General features: G+C 34.2%; 3 protein-coding genes across 6 annotated transcripts; 2 read left to right on the forward strand and 1 right to left on the reverse strand.

The window, feature by feature from the left end:
* The first annotated feature begins 2 nt into the window (after nt 1–2).
* On the forward strand, nt 3–3,197 carry LOC118448462 (peptidyl-prolyl cis-trans isomerase). 2 transcript variants are annotated; one of them, XM_035881748.2, is made up of 2 exons: nt 3–132; nt 294–3,197. In XM_035881748.2, the coding sequence occupies exon 2, from the start codon at nt 332–334 to the stop codon at nt 824–826; it is 495 nt and encodes a 164-aa protein (XP_035737641.1). In that variant the 5' UTR covers nt 3–132; nt 294–331; the 3' UTR covers nt 827–3,197. The 2 variants fall into 2 exon arrangements, with proteins under 2 accessions (XP_035737641.1, XP_085512991.1); XM_085656865.1 differs by having other exon boundaries at nt 86–139.
* LOC118448455 (sodium/potassium/calcium exchanger 4) lies at nt 1,049–6,268 on the reverse strand. Of its 2 annotated transcripts, XM_035881734.2 has the most exons (9): nt 5,838–6,268; nt 4,716–4,937; nt 4,387–4,574; nt 3,995–4,142; nt 3,750–3,851; nt 3,581–3,637; nt 3,242–3,451; nt 3,029–3,130; nt 1,049–2,944 (listed from the first exon to the last, which is right to left on the reverse strand). In XM_035881734.2, exons 1-9 carry the CDS (start codon nt 5,974–5,976, stop codon nt 2,610–2,612), a joined length of 1,503 nt encoding a protein of 500 aa, XP_035737627.1. In that variant the 5' UTR covers nt 5,977–6,268; the 3' UTR covers nt 1,049–2,609. The 2 variants fall into 2 exon arrangements, with proteins under 2 accessions (XP_035737627.1, XP_085512990.1); XM_085656864.1 differs by lacking the exon at nt 3,750–3,851.
* Nucleotides 6,269–8,355: 2,087 nt separating this feature from the next.
* Nucleotides 8,356–19,006, forward strand: zyd (sodium/potassium/calcium exchanger zydeco). Of its 2 annotated transcripts, none has more exons than XM_035881736.2 (8): nt 8,356–8,451; nt 15,035–15,208; nt 15,332–15,519; nt 15,690–15,924; nt 16,010–16,141; nt 16,210–16,425; nt 16,554–16,655; nt 17,135–19,006. In XM_035881736.2, exons 1-8 carry the CDS (start codon nt 8,427–8,429, stop codon nt 17,476–17,478), a joined length of 1,416 nt encoding a protein of 471 aa, XP_035737629.1. In that variant the 5' UTR covers nt 8,356–8,426; the 3' UTR covers nt 17,479–19,006. The 2 variants fall into 2 exon arrangements, with proteins under 2 accessions (XP_035737629.1, XP_035737628.1); XM_035881735.2 differs by lacking the exon at nt 8,356–8,451 and adding an exon at nt 8,807–9,481.
* The last annotated feature ends 151 nt before the right edge of the window (nt 19,007–19,157 follow it).

The following is a 19,157-nucleotide window of genomic DNA, read 5'->3' on the forward strand; positions in this document are numbered from 1 at the left end:
GCGTTAACTTCAGACTGTACATCGTGTCAACTAGCGCCCTCTTAAATCAATATATATATATATATATATATATATATATTTAACTGTTCATCACACAACCATTATTCTTTCTTTGTTATATACCACGTTGAGGTAAATTGTATGTATATATATATATATATTCTAATTCCAATTTATATTTATAATAATAATATATTTCAATTAAAAATCAAAATATAATTCTAATCTATTGAAATATTACAAAATATTATATAATATTACTACTAATGTTCTTATCTTATGTTATACTTTAGATCCAGTGTTAATAATTTTTATATTATAAAGGAAGACAATGGGTTTGCCGCAAGTATATTTTGATATCACTGCAGATGATAAGCCTATTGGACGTATAATAATGGAATTAAGATCCGATGTGGTACCAAAAACATCAGAGAATTTTCGTGCTCTTTGTACAGGAGAAAAAGGATTTGGTTACAAAGGTAGTACCTTTCATCGTGTAATTCCAAAATTTATGTGCCAAGGAGGTGATTTTACAAATCATGATGGCACTGGAGGTAAATCCATTTATGGAGAGAAATTCGAAGATGAGAACTTCAAACTTAAACACACTGGACCTGGTAATCTTTCCATGGCTAATTCCGGAGAAAATACCAATGGATCTCAATTCTTCATAACAACTACTAAAACTTCTTGGTTGGATAAGAAACATGTAGTGTTTGGTTCTGTTATCAAAGGTATGGATGTAGTCAAAAAGATAGATAGTTTTGGTACCCAAAACGGCAAGACACTTCAAAAAATAGTGATTGCAGATTGTGGACAGCTATAAAAACCTTTCTATCACATATTAAGTCTATCGGAAAGTTCTGTCCATTTTTTAAATAAAACAAAATAATACATTTTTCATAATAAATTTTATTGAATGATATAATTACCATCAGTTTTTATGACTTCTTACCAGCATGATGGTAATTTGTATATCCCATTTTTAAAAAATGCCTCATCCATAGGAGCAAAAAATTGAACCAGAGTTTGTCTGATATATTCTTCGTTTTTGAATTTCTTGCCCTGCAAAAAATTTTCTAAGGACAAAAACAAGTGATAATCAGAGGGTGCTAGATTCGGGGAGTATGGTAGATGCAATAGAATTTCCTAGTCTAGCCCTATGAGTTTCTGACGAGTCTCTAAAACAGTATACGACCTAGCATTAACATAAAGCAATATGATATCCTTTCTGTTGAATGTCACCGGTCTCTTTTCTTGGAGTGCTATTTTTAAATTATCCGATTGGTGACAGTACCTCTCCGAATTTAGCTTTTCGTTTGGTTTCAACAGCTCAAAATGTATTGGTCTTCGAAATTCGGTTTAGAGATGGAGGGGACAGATTTTCCGGGTTCACAATATGCCCTTTTCCTTACGATATTTTCCAAAAGGTAATCCACTTTTCATCCCCCAGTTATCATTCAGTTCAAGAAGGGATTTGATTTTGTTCCATGCAAGTAGAGATGTGCATATGATATAATATCGATCATTCAAATTCTTCTCACTTAACTCATATGACACTCATCTCGAAGATTTCCACACCAATCCTAATTTCTAAATATGGTCTGAAATGATTTGTTGAGCTGAATCAAGCCTTTCCGTAATCTCCGATGTTGTCAAAAAAGGATTTTGCTTTAACATGATCTTAACAGTATCGTCGTCGATCAAAGATTGTCGCCCAGAGCGTGGCTTATCAGTAAGATCGAAATCAAAGCTATTTCAAATTTTTCGAACCATCTTCTGCATGTTCTATCAGAAACTGTATCTTCACCAAACACTTTCAATAAATTTCTATACGCTTCTGTAGCATTTCTTCCTCATTGAAATTCGTACAAAATACAGTGATGTAAATGAACTTTATCAGTAGCCATGGGTATATGATCGTTTACTATTAACATGAATCATCTTCGTTTTAGTTCATTCGCTAGGTCAGTATATATTCAGTGATAAAAAGAGAGAGCCAAATATGCGTCAAATGAATATATGCATAATTATTGAAATTTGTTGTAACTGATATGGACAGAACTTTCCGATACACTTAATACATTTTAATAAATATTTAACAATATTTCGATTTGGACCATTCATCCACCATTTATATCAAATTTATGTTTAACAATATTCCCTTTTGATTCTCTTATTGTCATAATATAAATAGAAATTAACATCAACATATGCGTGATAAATGATACTTCCTTCTGATATATATCAATACCTTTCTTTAATGTTCTTAATAATATAAAAGGTAAATAAGATATATATTTACATTTTCACATGTACACACACACACACACACACACACACACATATATATATATATATTTCTCTTATATTTCTATATATGTAACATGCGTTAAGTATGAATTTAATTAAAAAATATACCTAACACAAAATACATTTAAATTCATATTATTCAAAAATGATATATCGTAATGTACTAAATGGACATATTACAAATAATTGACTAGCACATTAACGAACTTATTCTATTTAATACATATGTATTTGAAATAATGTTGCCTTTGTATAGCAAGCCTATGGGCAAGTAAATGCATATTTAATAATTATTGTCAGTGATTGCATATAGGTAAATTAACGACAAAAAAGATGTTAAGTTCTACGATCGATGCGAATATTAAAAAAATGGCGTATGTAATAAGACATGTTACACCGATGCCACGATTTAATTTAAATTTGTTACACGCGAGAGATACGTATAGGATGAATAATGTAGAAAAAAGAGATACAGAACTATAAACGAGACCCTGCGAATTAATTTTAATACTATGTTCCCCTGGTATGGTTGGTATTATGGCGGCTTTCACAAACCATGGTAATCCTAAACAAAGTAAAACGTCGAATACATTCGAACCTATCGAATTACTTATTCCCATGGAACCAAGACCTAAATGAATAAAAATTATTCATTATATCAGCGCCATATATATATATAGATTATAATTATCTGTTAATTATAATCGTTAATTACCTTGATTTGTTACGATAACGCTAGATACAGCTTCAGGCACGCTCATACCAGCCGCGAGGAAAGTCAATCCCATGATCGAGTCAGGAATATCGAATGTATCACCTTACAAATTATATATGTATGTATACGTGTGTATATGTATTTTTATTAATAAATCTAACAATCTTAATTATCAAATGAGGAAATTTTAGAAATAAAAAAAAAAATATCTACCGATAATCGTTATTACCCATCCTACTATGTAAGACGTGCTAGCGATCCATATGATGCACATGATGAATGTTAAAGGATACCATGTTCTTAATTTCGGTCTTCTGCAATCTGGAATCGTAACGAGCAGTACCAGATTGATCGGCCATGTTAAAACCCACCATATTCTTTCGTACTTCGAGCTCGGCCAACTTGTCATACTTACGATTTCAACTGTAAACAGTAAAAAATATATTATATATGTGTATATATGTATATATATATATATATATATATATATATATATATACATATATAAAAGAGATTTTTCTTTATTCTTTCAAGTTTCATAAAAACACTCACGTGCTTCTTCCTTCTCGCTCGTACCGAAATTCTCGATGTTGCCGTTTTTCATGTACGCTGTAAAAAAAAAAGAAAAAAATCGAAAAGAATAAAACATTAAAATCGACGAAAAAAAGAAAAATGTATAAATCAAATTTTCGTATAATTTTATATAAATTTTCAATCGTACTGCTAGAAATAAGAGGACTATTCTCGGAGATACTCTTGTACGCTTTTCTCTTCGACGTGACACGTTTTAGAAATCTACTGATTCTTCCATTGAAAAACATTGCTGAAAAAAAAAATATATAAATAAAGAAGGAAGCTGACGAAAAGAAGAATTGGAGAGATGAAGAAAAAAGAAAAAATAAAAATGAAAGGAAAAATCCTTTATCAAAGTTATATCATCTGTTCCATCAAATTTTTTGAACTTACCCGAAATGTAAAATATATAAAATATGATGAGAATCAAGCCTTCGTACCACTCGATACGACCGTCTCGAAGTGTTATGATCAATAAAAGTACAGTAAAAGAGTATGCCAAGGTATCGCGTGTGATGGGCCACCATTCTAAATGTAATGTCTAAAAAAAGAAAAAAAAAGAAAGAAGAAAGAAAAAAAACAACTCTAACAACTTGTTATTATCGATTCGATTATAATACTCGAGATAATGTCTCTGTCTCTTCCTCCATATCTCTCTCTCTCTCTCTCTCTCTCTCTCTCTCTCTCTCTATCTCAATATATATATATATGTATATATGTCATTCTTTTTGTACTCGAGTATAGATATATATCATTATAAAAATATATTCTTATGATAAACCAACCTGTTTAGCAAATAATCCACAGCAAGCTGGCACAGCAAGTATGTTGAACACAGCGGAACCAACAATCGTGCCTACACCTAAATCTCCTTCCGTTATAAAAGTTCCAATAACATTGATGAATAATTCCGGACTGGAGCTGGCTGCTGCCATTATGGTTGCACCGGCGACGTCCTCGCTCACTTTCATCTCTACAAAATGAATTTCATCGATTAAGAAAGTAAAATACTTTTCTATCGTGTCAACAGATAAAAAATATAAAAAATATAAAAAAAAATTAACAAAATGAAATAATAGAAAAGACAGGATCACTCCTTTTAGGAGTCTCTTACTTTCACATATTTTCTTTATCGCAGGTACAAAGAAGTCGTCGCAGATGATCGCCAAAAGTAAAAAGAGATAAATAGCAATGGCGAAATGTATCGCTATGAAACCAGATCGTCGTTCTGCTCGCGTAAATCCATCCGATGGGAACTCATCAATGGCCGGTCTTGTGCAATTCTCTCCTATAATTTCCTTTTGCACTTCCACCGTTTGTAAGAGATTGCGAAGATCTTTAAAAAATAATGAATTAAATAAATAAAAAGAAAATATAATAAAATAGAATAGAATAAAAAAAAAAGATGAAAAAGAAGAAGAAGAAGAAGAAGAAGAAGAAACGAAATTGAAACAAATAATTAGGATAATAATTCGTTCGTTCGTTTATTCGTTCGTTCATTCATTGATCTAACGATTTTTACGAGCTAAACATATTCGATAAAATTCATTATCCGGGAAACTTGATTTTTTTCATTTTTTTCTTTTATATATATATATATATATATTTTTATACATATGTATATATTTTTATCTTCTTCATCCGATGAAAGAGGAAGTCTTAAGAGGAGGTACCTCGCAAGAAGAGTAAGAGGAGGTTGCCTCTAATTCGATCGAATTAAACCGTACCGGGTAATTTCTCGTCAAGTTGGCAGATTATAAGACAAAATAATCGTCGTAACGTAACGTCGTCCTCTCACGCGACGCGGACGGTTACCCGCGGAACTCTCGAGAGATCTTTTTATTCGATAATGCCTGAATCTCGAGCGACTTTCGTCATACGACGCATTTTCTATGAAATGAATTTACTAGGAATGAAAGATCATCGATGTTAATATTTTATATATATATATAAATATATATATATATATATACATGTATATATATATATATGTATACACATATATATATTTATACATGTATATATATATATATATATGTGTGTGTGTACATATATGTACCTTTTATGAGTCTTATCGTATGAAAGAAAAAATGGAATTATATCATTTCAGGAAATCGTTTCGAGCTGAGGAAATATTCAAATATCGAATATTTATAATGTATAATGTATAACGGTTGAAAGTAAAAAAATTATTTCTTTTCTTTTTTACTATTCTTTTTTTTTGCTTAATACTCACGGGCCTTCCTATAACCGCTGACGGATGTAGGATCTTTTGGATTATATCCAGTGATGCTAACGCAAAGGAAGTACATAGCAGGTATGGCTATCACGAATAATATCCTATATGCGATCATATGCCTGTGTCGTCGTGCCATAACGATTGTAGAAAAAAAGAGAAAAAAAGAAAAGAAAAAAGAAGTTACGGATCTTCGTTGTCGAAAAGAGAAAAATTAGATATAAGTAAAATAACTTTTTTCTTCGTTTTTTTCTTTTTATTTATTTCTTTTTTCTTTTTTTTATTGGAACGTTAACGTTAAGAAACTTAAAATATTCGTTATAATATTCAATATTTTCACTCTTTTATCCTTTTAATCACGGCACTGGGAAAAATGATTTTTGCGATTCGATCGATCTTGAACGAAATCCAAATCAATACTGATATTGATATCAATGGTGATATCGAAACGTGGCGTTGTTCTTACGTATTCTTATTCGAGATAAGATATACCAAAGAAAACAATTTTCCCTTCGATCGTTGAAGGAAAGTTTTCTCGAGCCCTCGAAATCGATATACTAGTATTTATATAAAATATATGTGTACATAAGTAAGTGTGCACCTGTTATTATATTTATACGATATTTTTTATACTTAGGTGTTTTTTATACTCGGCAATTTATTGCACCGTTTACACTATAATTTTATATAATAGTCTCTCTCCCTCTCCCTCTCTCTTTCTTTCTCTCTCTCTCTCTCTCTCTCTCTCTCTCTCTCTCTCTCTCTCTCTCTTTGTTTAAGCTATCTGATTATACGAATGCCTTTATATATATATATATTAGAAAATATGTATATATATACATATACACATGTTGTATATACATATATATATTCCTCTGTAATATTTACTGAATTTATTCTGTTCTCGACAATATCTATACTGTGATAAAGACCAAGTTTTCTAGCTAAAGCTTTGAATTTGAGTGAATTTAAAATAAAATCGATTGCTTTGAAGTGCCATACAGATGACAATGAGAGCGACGACGACAACGAAACAAATTTATTTTGGATTTTGTTGAATTCAATAAATTCTATTTCTTTTTTTTAAACGTATGTGGAATAAATCCTTTTATAACTTATATTAGTATTATATTTCTTTGGAAATATATATATATATATTTTATTATTTTATTAACATATTTTATTAACACTATTTATGTGATTTTTATTCTTGTAAATCAATAAAAGAGTGTAGACATATATGTATATGTATACATATATATATGTTTATATTTATATTTATATATACATACATAAGCACGCACGTATACACATATATGTGCGTACAACAGATATTTTATGTTACAAATAACACGTTCTAATGAAAAGGTCCTCGCGTGTGGATTTCGTCGAACGATCTTTCGAACATAATGAACGTCAACGGCAATTTTCGTCGTAGTTTGACAAGTAGAACGATCAAGGACGATTAATTGTCGTCGATAAAACTACACTTGAGAAACAGCATGCTATCGATTGACGAATCCGAGAAATTTGTCGTCGATCTCTTCCACGAAGTCATTGAAAATAACGAGAAGAACAACTATACAACGTTACTAACGCAAACGAGATCGAATTTCTAATTGGTTCTATAAACGCGATGTAACATTTAAAAAATTTGATATTATTTATACAGCGATATATCTGTACAGCTATTTTGCAAACTTTATTTCATTTTATCGTGTTAAACTTCATTGTCATTACGTATCCAATGTTCTTCAATATATATATATATATATATTTTTTTTTTAATATATAATTTATACCACAAGTATATTGCAATTATATTGATATTAAGTAATACTTATAATTTTCATGTTGTAACAATTTTTTACGTAGATGCGAACGAACATTAAAAATTATAAGATTCAAAATGTTATTATAAGGTTCAAAGTGACAATTGAAATTTAATACAGAGTTCAAACGTTCTTTTCTTTTATTTCTTCGATAGAAAGAAAAAAAATATATAGATGGAAATAAAAGGAAATAAATAAAACAAAGTAGAAAAATAAAGAGAGTGAGAGAGAGAGAGAGAGAGAGAGAGAGAGAGAGAGAGAGAGAAAGAGAGAGAAAAGAAAAAATAAAAATAAAAAAAGAACAAATAAAAAAAAAACGAAATGTCGACTTGTCTCATCGATATGTGTAAGTATCCTGGGCACTCCTTCTTGCGGGTTCGCGAACTCAGGCTTTTTCAAGCGTAAAAATAATGTTTGAAAACGTAGAACGACCGCGCGCAATTCGAGCGGGCGCGGACGAAGAGCTAAGCACAGTGAGAGAGAGAGAGAGAGAGAGAGAGAGAGAGAGACCGAGAGAGAGAGAGAGAGAGAAAGAGAGACCGAGAGAGAGAGAAAGACAGAAAGAGAGACCAAGAGAGACAGAAAGAGAGACCGTGAGAGAGAGAGAGAGACAGAGAGAGACAGAGAGAGACAGAGAGAGACAGAGAGAGAGAAGTGATGAGAAGAGAAGAGTAGAGGGAGGGGTGATTCTAACAAACGATGTCGGACTTCGGAGTAGTTGTTAATGTAGTATGTGTGTGACAACGGGATTGACAACATGGATACGTCTGACCTAGGAGGAGGTTGGTGCGAATATTATTTTCAAGAATTCAAGTCCTCATTTATTGCTGTTTCACGTAATAGTTCTTCCATGACGGATCTATTGGGTGGACATTTTAAAATGAAAAATAAAGAGAAAAAGAAAGAGAAAGGGGAAAGAGATAAGGGAGTTGAACGGTGAACAAACTCTCGTTCTCTTCTTTTAAAAGAGAAAGGGAGAGAGAGTGAGAGAGAGAGAGAGAGAGAGGAAGTGAAAGGGGTAAAGAAAGAAAGAGAGAGAGAGAGAGAGAGAGAGAGAGAGATGGAATAAAGCGTGCAAATGAATAAAGACGGCAAGAGAGAAAGAGAGAGAAAGAGAGAGAGAGAGAGAGAAGTCGACGTTCGAATCACGGTAACGCTAATGCAAAACATCGTGTAATACGAGATAGCGCGTTGTAATCCAGACGTTTCCGTTTGTGACGTTTCTCGGTTCGGTCCAGAGATGTGAGATAGTAGAGATGATAGTAAGAGATATATAGAAAAAGATAGAAAGAATACGATTGGAAAAACGACGTCGATGTCGACGACAACGACGATGACGACGACGACGACGACGACGACGACGACGACGAATGACAACGGCAACGGCAACGGCAGAAATTCGCTTTATTTAACGTCGTTTAAATCGTTCGTGTCCCGTCCGTTCCATCCTTAAATCCGATAGTGCGCAACAACGACGACAAAGGATAGTTTAGTTTTTTTTTTCGCGTGAGAAGAACGTTACGAGACGAAATCGTCACGACGAGATCGTGAAGCTGAAACGACGATCTAACGAACTGTCGATGACATTCCAAACTTGATTTCCGGAAAATCATTTTTCCACAGTGAAAAGAACAACTAATGATAAAGGAGTTGCCCTTTTTAACTCCTTTCTTTTCCTCATTTTGGTTTTTTTTTTATTTTCATATATTAGAAATTTTTCCAATTTTCGTTAGATCGTGTTAACGATAGAAGAATATGCTTTGCCGGGAATCATGTCGACTTTTGCGAGGATAACTCATTCCTGGTCGAACGGTAAGATCGATTATTATTCATCCTTGATCGATCGTTATTCACCTATACACACATACATACATATACATATACATACATATATATAAGCATATACAATTTCCCTCTCTATCTCTCTCTTACTCTCTCTCTCTCTCTCTTTCTTTCTTCTTTTTTCAAAATACGTCTTTAATTTGTCATATTTTAATTTGCATCCTTTATCTTTCGAATCATTCATGTACATCTAACGTTTATTAAACGAAAACAATTATCATAAAAAAAAGATCGCGACATTTTGAAATTTCTTATCAAATCTTTTTTGTTTCAAAATCTGTCAAATCCAGCGAGAATCGGATCCGTTCTACTATCTCGACTTCGATTCATACCAATTAAAATTATTTTAATAATTTCAATAATTCCGAGGAAACGGAATCGTTTTTAATTTTTTCGTATTAACGCATATCGATTCTTTCTCAATTTCAATTTTATACGATAGATTTTTTATACGAAACTATTTCCCTGTTCTTATACACGTTGGAATTTATAGGAGACAATTTTCTTTGTTGGAAAAAGGAAAATTTTGTCGTTAAGATAAAGGATATGATGGGTATCGACGAAAATTGTATTCAAAAGATGAGTCGATATTTTTCGAGGAAAAAAAAAAACTTTCTTCAAAATAAAAAGATATCCTATTTTCTCGCAAATCGTGAGAAAAAGGATAAAAACGGATTAATAAAGATGGTTTTATAACGAAATAATAAAGAGAGAAAGAGAGAGAAAGAGAGAGAGAGAAAGAGAGAGAGAGAGAAGGAAAGAGAGAGGGAGAGAGTAAGATAGTATTCCCTTGGAGGGACACTTTTATCCTATACTAACCGCTTCGCTTTCGCGACAATTGGTCGCTTTTAAGTTACTACACGCGCTCCCGATTTGCATCATCGTCATCGTCATAGTCGTCCTCTTCATCTTCATCTTCATTTTCATTTTATTTCCTCTTAATTTGATTCGAATCTATTTTCAAATAGAATTCAATCTATCTTACCAAACCACATTTGAAACCTTAATCTATATCTCATCTAAATTTGAAACTTTCCTTTTCTAATGCTTATACATTATCTCATTAAACAGAGACAGACAGAGAGAGAGAGAGAGAGAGAGAGAGAGAGAGAGAGAGAGAAATGAATAGAAATAGAAAGAGATTTCGAGATTTCGAGATTTCGAGAGAGAAAAATAGAAATAGAAATAGACAGAGGGAAGCTTTTATAAATGAAACAAGAATCTCAAGATTCTCCGGTTAAGAAAAGTGCAAAAGTGTAACTTGAAGCTGTAACGCAAATCCATTTCTCAATGATATAACTTAACAAGGTATTAAGTATATCAAATTTTACAACTTCTAGGGTTAATATATTTTTTCTATTATTAAAAGAACGAAGCTCGCGAATACATCGATTCTCATCTACGTATTCTTATTTATCGATCAATTTTAATTCTCCTTATAATAGAATCTATCTGACAGTAATATCATAATATTGGCTCGTTTAAAATTCGCTCGTTTACGTGTTTACATGTTTGTTTACGTTTAAAAAGAAAAAAAAAAAAGAAAGAAAAGAAGAAAAAAAGGAAAAGAAAATGGAAAGGAAAACAAAATAAATGGATAGAAAAGTAAAGATAAAGAGAGAAAAGATGTAAATAAATGGAAGACGTTGATGGTCATTAAGAGAGAAAAAAAAAGAGAAAGACAAGGATATTGAGACGATGTTGAACGATGTTAAAAGAATAGTGACGGTGGTGGTGTGATGGACGACGACGATGGAAGAGAACGACGAAAACGGTGACTCTACACGAATAGAGTAGTGTTAGTTGAGAACTCTCGGTGGTACCACGGTTCGAATATAGTATCGTAACGATGCCGGCGGCATCGGTAAAAAGAAAAGACGAGGATTGGCGGGGGTGGTGTCATTAGCGTATTAACCCGACGATCGTTCGAAAGGGGCCCTCACGTACGTGAGGCCTTAAGCGCGAATTAAGCACTCTTAATAATTACCTAAGCTCGATAAAAATCAATTAGACTCGTACAGAGTAAAGGTTTTTCTCGGTCTGGCCCGACCCTCGTTCAAACTATCGTTGTATTGTACATATCGTTATTTCACCTCCTTCTTTTTCTTCTTCTTCTTTTTTTTCTTCTCTTTCTTCTTCTTCTTCTTCATCTTCTCCGTTCTTTTTATTTGAGAGAGAGAGAGAGAGAGAGAGAGAGAGAGAGAGAGAGAGAGAAAGAAATGATCCCGGGCGACGACGGTCTTCGGTCAGCGATCGACCCTCGAGACCGGCCGAGTTGTCCAGCCGCGTTATATCTAGTTTATACGACGTACATTAGGCATGAATGGCATCTACTCTGGCCAGTTGAATGAGAGCAATTTAACTTCTTTAGGTTGCTTAATCGGTAGGAAGTCACATCAACCACATAGCTGTATAACCGGTACGAGTCACCAATACGCCCACATCTACAACACCAGTAGGCTTACGACGACGCCTGGGGAGCAAAGCTGGAAAAGAAAACGAGATTTTTTTGTCTCTGCCACCCCTCCTCTTCCCCCATCTCACCGTCATCCCTCCCATCTTGCACACAAAAAAAAATTTTGAGAAATTCCATTTTTTCTTTCTTTCTAGATAAGTTTTACGACAATGTGACGTAGGCATTTAGATGGGAGAGGAGGGGAGAAGGATACTTACTCGAAAAGCATTTTACGTGATTCTATGTTTCCTACACCTTCTCTCTCTTTCTCTCTCTCTCTCTCTCTCTCTCTCTCTCTTTTGTTAGTTACTCCTACATTTCTATAATTGATTGCTCTTCAGCAATCTACCAGTTGAACGATCATAAGGTTCTATTAATCTAGAATACTTAATAAAAATTTTATTATTTTCTACTTCTAATATCCGTCGAAAAGTTTTCCCGGAGATTAGACCCTCATTCTAGAGGGAACAAAGATCGGGGGAGAGAGAGAGAGAGAGAGAGTGAGAAAAAAAAGGAAAATCAACCAAGTCAGTTTTAAGAGAGCGATCGAGCTGATCAACGTGTTGGGAAAGAAAATAAATCTTCGAAGGATATCCTTCGAGAACGTAAATCCCAAGAGAAATCCATCGTATCGAATTACATACGTGTAGGATTCTCATAGGTTGACTCGAAAATCGATATAAGAGCCGGATGCGATTCGTCATTTTCGATAATCTCCCTCCCCCTTCCTCCCTCCTCCCTTCCTCCCTCCCCCTCCTCTCTCTCTCTCCCTCTCGCTCTTTCTTTCTTCTTCGATCTTGATCCATTCGTAAGAATCAAACAAACAAACCGACCGGCCGCGACCGACCGGCCAATTGACCCCTGCAAATTAAAATAGCCCGAGAACATACTCCGACATTTTTGTGTCCCATTTGCGCTTACCGTGTAGCGCGCGAGCGTGCGGCCGCGAGCGAACACATGCGAACGAACTCCCCGTATGCACATGTCTGTGATAATCTTTGTATTCATCGTTATTTATTTATAATGATCTCTGATCGTTACGAGAGGAAATGAAAAAAAGTGAAAAAAAGGACAAAAAAAGGAAAACGGTAAAGGACAAGGAAAATAAAAGAGATTAAATCTACGATCAGTTGTCTTTGTAATTTCATTAAAAAAAAAATCGCGTGCGCGTTCACACACACACACACACACACACACACATATATATATATATATATATATACGAACAAATTTATTCTTACGATCTTTTTCCCATCGTTATTTATACGTTAAGAAAATTATCGTAAAACGATAAAACTTATAGTTTCGAAAGTTTTACGAAATCGTAATGAAAACGTCTTTTCCTTCGCGAAATACTCCATTTATATTCGTAAATACGATCTATTATAAGAATTGTTACGATAATGTTCATCCTTCTACCCCCTGCCCCTCTCTTCTCCACCCCTAGCTCTCCAAAGTGACATTCTCACGTGAGGTTGTTTGCCAAATAATTCCACGACACGCAGCTTTCGTAAAATTGAACTAATGACTGACCTTAACGAGACGTTTCCTACTTGGCGTATCACCGTCTTAACGCTATACGATGCACAATTTGATGGCTCGTAAGTACAACACCACAGTGTGCTAACGTGTTTGCACATTATCGGACCTTACTCGTCCACGTAAAATGCTTTTGCGTCCTTTCGATGGGATTCATAATGTCGTCTAAGACGACACAAACAAGATCACTCTATTTCTATACCACGCTCTTTCTTGCTTTCTTTCTTTCTTTCTTTCTTTCTTTCTTTCACTTCTCAAATCAATTCAATTGACCACATTTTAATATGAACTCTCACATTAAGCTCGAATTCTCACATTAATCACTGTACGACAATCTCGTACAGATGGATTAGAATCGGCACGTGTTCTAAATTAATCCTATTATCCATACCTACATATATCTATTTTGAAATATTTCATGTTGTCGATAAAGGAAAAAAAAAAGAAAAGAAAAGAAAAAAATAAAAGAAACCAGAACTTGATGTCCAAGCTCCTATTTCATGTACGAGATTCGATGCGTTTTCACGCGCGTTACGTAAGTACAACGTGTATTTTACGGAATAGCAAATATGGAGGGTGTGGAACATCCGTTCGTTTTCCCTTACAGTACTGCCGAGGATAATAATTACAAGTCGGCTACAATACGATTTAAATGGCTCGTGCTGCTGCTCGCCTCCTGTCTGACGACCCAATACGAACTCGCACTACCTATTTATCTACCTATTTATCTACCTACCTATCTACCTACCTATCTACCTACCTATCTACCTACCTAGCTAGCTATCTTTGCTCACGAATTGATCGTTCTCGCGAAAATGTTTTCCTAGATTTTCAAGTAGCAAAACGATCATTGAATTATTTAACTTGGATATAGATATATCTGATACATACATATCTTCAATCGAATGGGAGAATAAAACTTGAAATAAATACCTGCACTTGTATTGTGTTTCGCATGTCGTGACGTACTCGAGAGAACCATTATCGTGTTCGCGATCATCGTTGGGTCCATCTTTCCAGTTGTACGTATCCATGTATGCATACATGTATGTACGTGTGTGTATATATATATATATCTGTATATCAACAAGGTCACGTAAAATATTTCACTACCCAGAACATTTATCTCGGATTTCCTTTAAAATTTAATTAGGATATATATTTTATTCTTTTTCTTTTGATCAAAATCTTTACGTTTCATTTGTACGTATTCGTTATTTTATAAGGAAGTATTATTAAGGTAAGAAAAAAATACATACACGAGATCGTATATTCGAAATGAGAAGTAAAATGAATGTATCGAAGAAAACTAATATCTCTTTCTCTCCCTTTTCCCCTTCTTCGTTTTTCTACTCTTCCCCTTCTCCCCTCTTTCTCTTTCTCTTTCTCTCCCCTTTCCTTTCTTTATGATAACCATAATATAATTTTACACGATAAGCTCGTGAATCTATAGAGAAACGAGAGAATAGGCAGGTTATTACGGCTCATTTGTATAATGCCAAGAGAGGACACGTGATGTTCTGTTGCAGGTATAAATTGCACACCACCTGCGATAGAAGATTTTCCACATGATCTGTTTGACGAGGCACAGAGGCAAGGCGGTGCCGTCGTTGTGCACGTAATAGTGTCCCTTTATCTATTTATCGCACTAGCAGTCGTATGCGATAAATTCTTTGTACCTGCGGTAGAAAAAATATGTCACGGTAAGTATAAAATTGTTCGATCCAACAGAAAAGTCCAAGGTGACAAAGTTTATTAATCCTTCTTAACACGAGCTTGCTCTCTCTCTTCTTCTTTTTTTTTTTTTCTTTTTCTATGTACTTTAGCACTATCGATGTCAAAGGACGTAGCTGGTGCGACGTTCATGGCTGCGGCGACGTCCGCACCGGAATTATTCGTAAACGCGATCGGTACTTTCATTACCGAAGGTGACATCGGAGTTGGAACTATCGTCGGATCGGCGGTGTTCAATATTCTTGCTGTTCCTGCTTGCTGTGGGATCGGCGCAGGAATGGTAAAGACGAATTCTTAATCAAATATATTCGTTCCAATTCGAGGCTTAATACATTTCTTCTTCTTTTTCTCTCTTTCTCTCTCTCTCTCTCTCTCTCTCTCTCTCTTCCTTTATCTTTCTTTTCTTTTTTCTTCTTTTTTTTTGGGGGGGGGACATCGTACTTCATACAGGTTGTCCCATTAGATTGGTGGCCCGTTAGCAGGGACTGCCTAGCCTACGGTGTAACCGTCGCCATTTTAATATGCATCATACACGACGAACGCGTCGAGTGGTACGAGGCTCTCACCCTGGTCCTACTTTATATAGTTTACATCGCTGTCATGTATTGGGATAAATCATTTCAACGGTGTACGAGATTTCGCACCAACAACGATCAGTTCTCGACCGACTGCCATATCGCAACTGGTACGATGTTAAAAAAAGAATATATATAATATCAGAGTTTTCTAATCCGCTAATCGTTTAAATTCATTTGAATATCGTCGAATAGATGCTGATGAGATTCATTTACCCAGACCTGATAAGCTTCAATCGTCCGGCGATCGAGTCGAACAAATAGCAACGATAGACGTACCTTTGCAAAATGGCGGAACCAAAGCACAGGAAGAAAATCCCGAACCGAGTAAGTTGAGCGTAAAAATTTAAAAATATCTCGATAATATACCCTTTGATTTATATTTATTCTTTTAGATTACGAATACGAGTTGTTGGTATGGCCTGCACGAGGCGGATGGATCAGAAAAACAGCTTGGATCATGACTTGGCCGATTCATCTAATTTTCATGTGTACAATACCGGATTGCGAAAAGCCACGATTTAAAAATTGGTTCCCTGTTACGTTCCTCATGTGTATCATTTGGATCGGTTCATTGAGTTATGTCGTTGCATGGATGATCACGATAATCGGTGAGTATTGATTTTCGAATTGATTATGGGAGAGAGAGAGAGAGAGAGAGAGAGAGAGAGAGAGAGAGAGAGAGAGCTGATAACGAGATAGTTTGAATTTCACATAATTTTGACGACACTATTTTCAGGAGATACATTGAAGATACCAGATTCGGTAATGGGTATCACGTTTCTCGCGGCTGGTACTAGCGTACCGGAAGCTGTCTCGAGCGTGATTGTCGCGAAACAAGGTACGTAAAAGAAGATAAATAGTAGGGTAATTCAAAGAGTGATGACCCACTTTTTTCTTTTCCTTGTTTCTAATATTTCCTTATATCTTCCTTATATTATTTCTTATATATAAATTTAACATCCAAGAGAGATTATAGCATCAATATAAAATTAAAAATATAATTCTAGATCTTTGTAAAAAGAAAAAAAAAGCAAAAGATATTGATAAGAAAAGGTTTCAAAAAAAATTAAAAATTGGGGATGGGATATAGGGAAAGGAGGAATATTTAAAAGGTTTCTTTCGGATTAATCTCAAGAATACAATTGAATCCAATTTGGTAAGTTGCCACTTATAAAGTGTACACCTTTTTCTGGATATTCTTAAAAAAAACTAGAAGAAGGATAGGTCTATTTGTTTCATCTATATGTTTGATCTTTTTTCTTCCTTCGATAAACTCACCAATTAACAATGTTATTATTAGTTTACTCTCTGTTTTAGGACACGGCTCGATGGGTATCAGCAATTCGATCGGTTCTAACACGTTCGACATACTCCTATGTTTGGGTCTACCATGGTTGATAAAATCCTCGTTCTCGCCCACGCAACCTGGCAGACATTACATCAGCATAAATTCTGGTGGTCTCGAGTACAGCGCCATATCTCTACTATCGACGCTAATGTTACTCTACATTGCCTTCGCTTCAAATAAGTTTCAACTCGATAGAAAAGTAGGCCGCGCTTGTTTGTGTATGTACGCGGTCTTCCTAATCCTGGCCTCTTTGATAGAGCTCAACGTATTCTTCATGGTTAATCTGCCAACTTGTCAGAGGACGGTCAAATGATCGGCGACGATCGAAGGATGAACGGAGATCTACGATGCTCCGAGTACACGATTACACGTTAAAAGTACCGCGGGTTTTCTCTATCGTCGATACGTGATATCCGTGTGCGATATGATAATAATCGTTCGAGGGAGTGCTTATTTCCCATATACAGTGTTGTCACATGGTCTCACCGTGCGTGTATATATATATATATACATATATATATATATATATATATATATATATATATATTTATATATGTATAACTTTTATTTCTATTTTTTTCCTCCTAATATCGTCGTGATAAAACAATTTGTTGTATACGGTTTCACGGCGCCATTCTTATCTTTCTCTATCATTTTCTCTGTTTAATTCTATCTCTTTATCTATTTACCTGTTATCCATCCCTTTGTCGGAAGTAGATTAACGAGTTTTAAGTTAATTCCTTAGAGGAAAAACCACCGTTGCCACTACTACCATCACCATAACCACCATAACCACCATAACCACCAACCAATATCGTCATTTTACATTATCTCGCATTATTCTCATTTTTTATTTTGCACAGTCGTCACATATTTTCGCATTTGTAATCTCATTCTCTCTTTATCAAATGATATATATATACATATATCATATATATATATATATATATGATATATATATAATATATATATATCATTTTAGCTTTCTCTAATCCCTCTTTCTCTCGTTATTTTCACGGCGCTTTGACGATACGCGCTTTTTGTACGCGAGACTAATAGTGTCCGACGCCAAATAAGCAAAACAGTTGTGGACGATCCTCGAAGCGCCGTTGCTCGAGTGCGAAGAGCTAATTCCGACCAAAGTTAGAAAGTAAGAGTATTAAGAGTTAACGAAAATTAATTGTAAGTAATCTATCGAAAGCTCTCTTTACATCGTCTTATTTCCTAACAGTTCTACTCCTTCATTCAAAAGTTATCACTCCTAAAAAAAATTGCATTCATCAAAATCCTTCCACGGTCCATGGAAAAACAGCCTTTTCATTTTTATACAAAAGAAAAAGTAAAAAAAAAAAAAAAAAAAGAAAAAGAAAAAAGAATAAAAAAGGGATTGAGAGAAGAGCATCGAAAGAGGACCGATTTACTACCACTCGCACGTTCGACAGGAACGAGAGCGTGGAAAAGACTGCCGCTTCCTATACACGTCGTTTTGTTGATATACATACATACATACACACACACACACATACATACAACATACACGCATACATACATACATACATACATACTATATTTAGGAAGGTTAAATAAAAGAAACAAAAACACGCAGGAAAAGGAATAATATAATCTCTGTCTCTCTCTTCGTCATTTCTCTTCGTGGATCGTAGTCATCGCGTTTTCGAAATCATATTAAAATATGTTAAAAACGAGGAAAAACGAATCACCAAAACGTATGAAAACTTACATCTCGATTTTAATCTTAAGTAAGAAGAGTCGAGTAAAATGAAGAACGCATTGTATAAACAAAAAGAAAAAACAGACAAAAAGAGAAAAAAGAAATAGATCATTATCATTATTATTATTATTATTATTATTATTATTATTATTATTATTATTATTGTTATTATTATTATTATTATTATTATTATTATTATTATTATTATTATTATTATTATTATTTTTATTTTTATTATTATTATTATTATTATTATTATT

Source organism: Vespa mandarinia, chromosome 5 (assembly GCF_050613455.1).
Source record: "Vespa mandarinia isolate Hongniang chromosome 5, ASM5061345v1, whole genome shotgun sequence".
In the NCBI taxonomy this organism is placed as follows: Eukaryota; Metazoa; Arthropoda; class Insecta; order Hymenoptera; family Vespidae; genus Vespa; species Vespa mandarinia.

Coding starts and splice junctions, on each gene's coding strand:
- LOC118448462 (XM_035881748.2), top strand. CDS start 332: ATGGGTTTGCCGCAAGTATATTTTGATATCACTGCAGATGATAAGCCT.
- zyd (XM_035881735.2), top strand. CDS start 9,442: ATGTCGACTTTTGCGAGGATAACTCATTCCTGGTCGAACG. Junction 15,520..15,689: donor GTGGGATCGGCGCAGGAATG/GTAAAGACGAAT, acceptor TACTTCATACAG/GTTGTCCCATTAGATTGGTG. Junction 16,426..16,553: donor ATGGATGATCACGATAATCG/GTGAGTATTGAT, acceptor CACTATTTTCAG/GAGATACATTGAAGATACCA.
- LOC118448455 (XM_035881734.2), bottom strand. CDS start 5,976: ATGGCACGACGACACAGGCATATGATCGCATATAGGATATTATTCGTG. Junction 4,575..4,715: donor GATAAAGAAAATATGTGAAA/GTAAGAGACTCC, acceptor TTCATTTTGTAG/AGATGAAAGTGAGCGAGGAC. Junction 3,852..3,994: donor TTATATATTTTACATTTCGG/GTAAGTTCAAAA, acceptor TTTTTTTTTCAG/CAATGTTTTTCAATGGAAGA.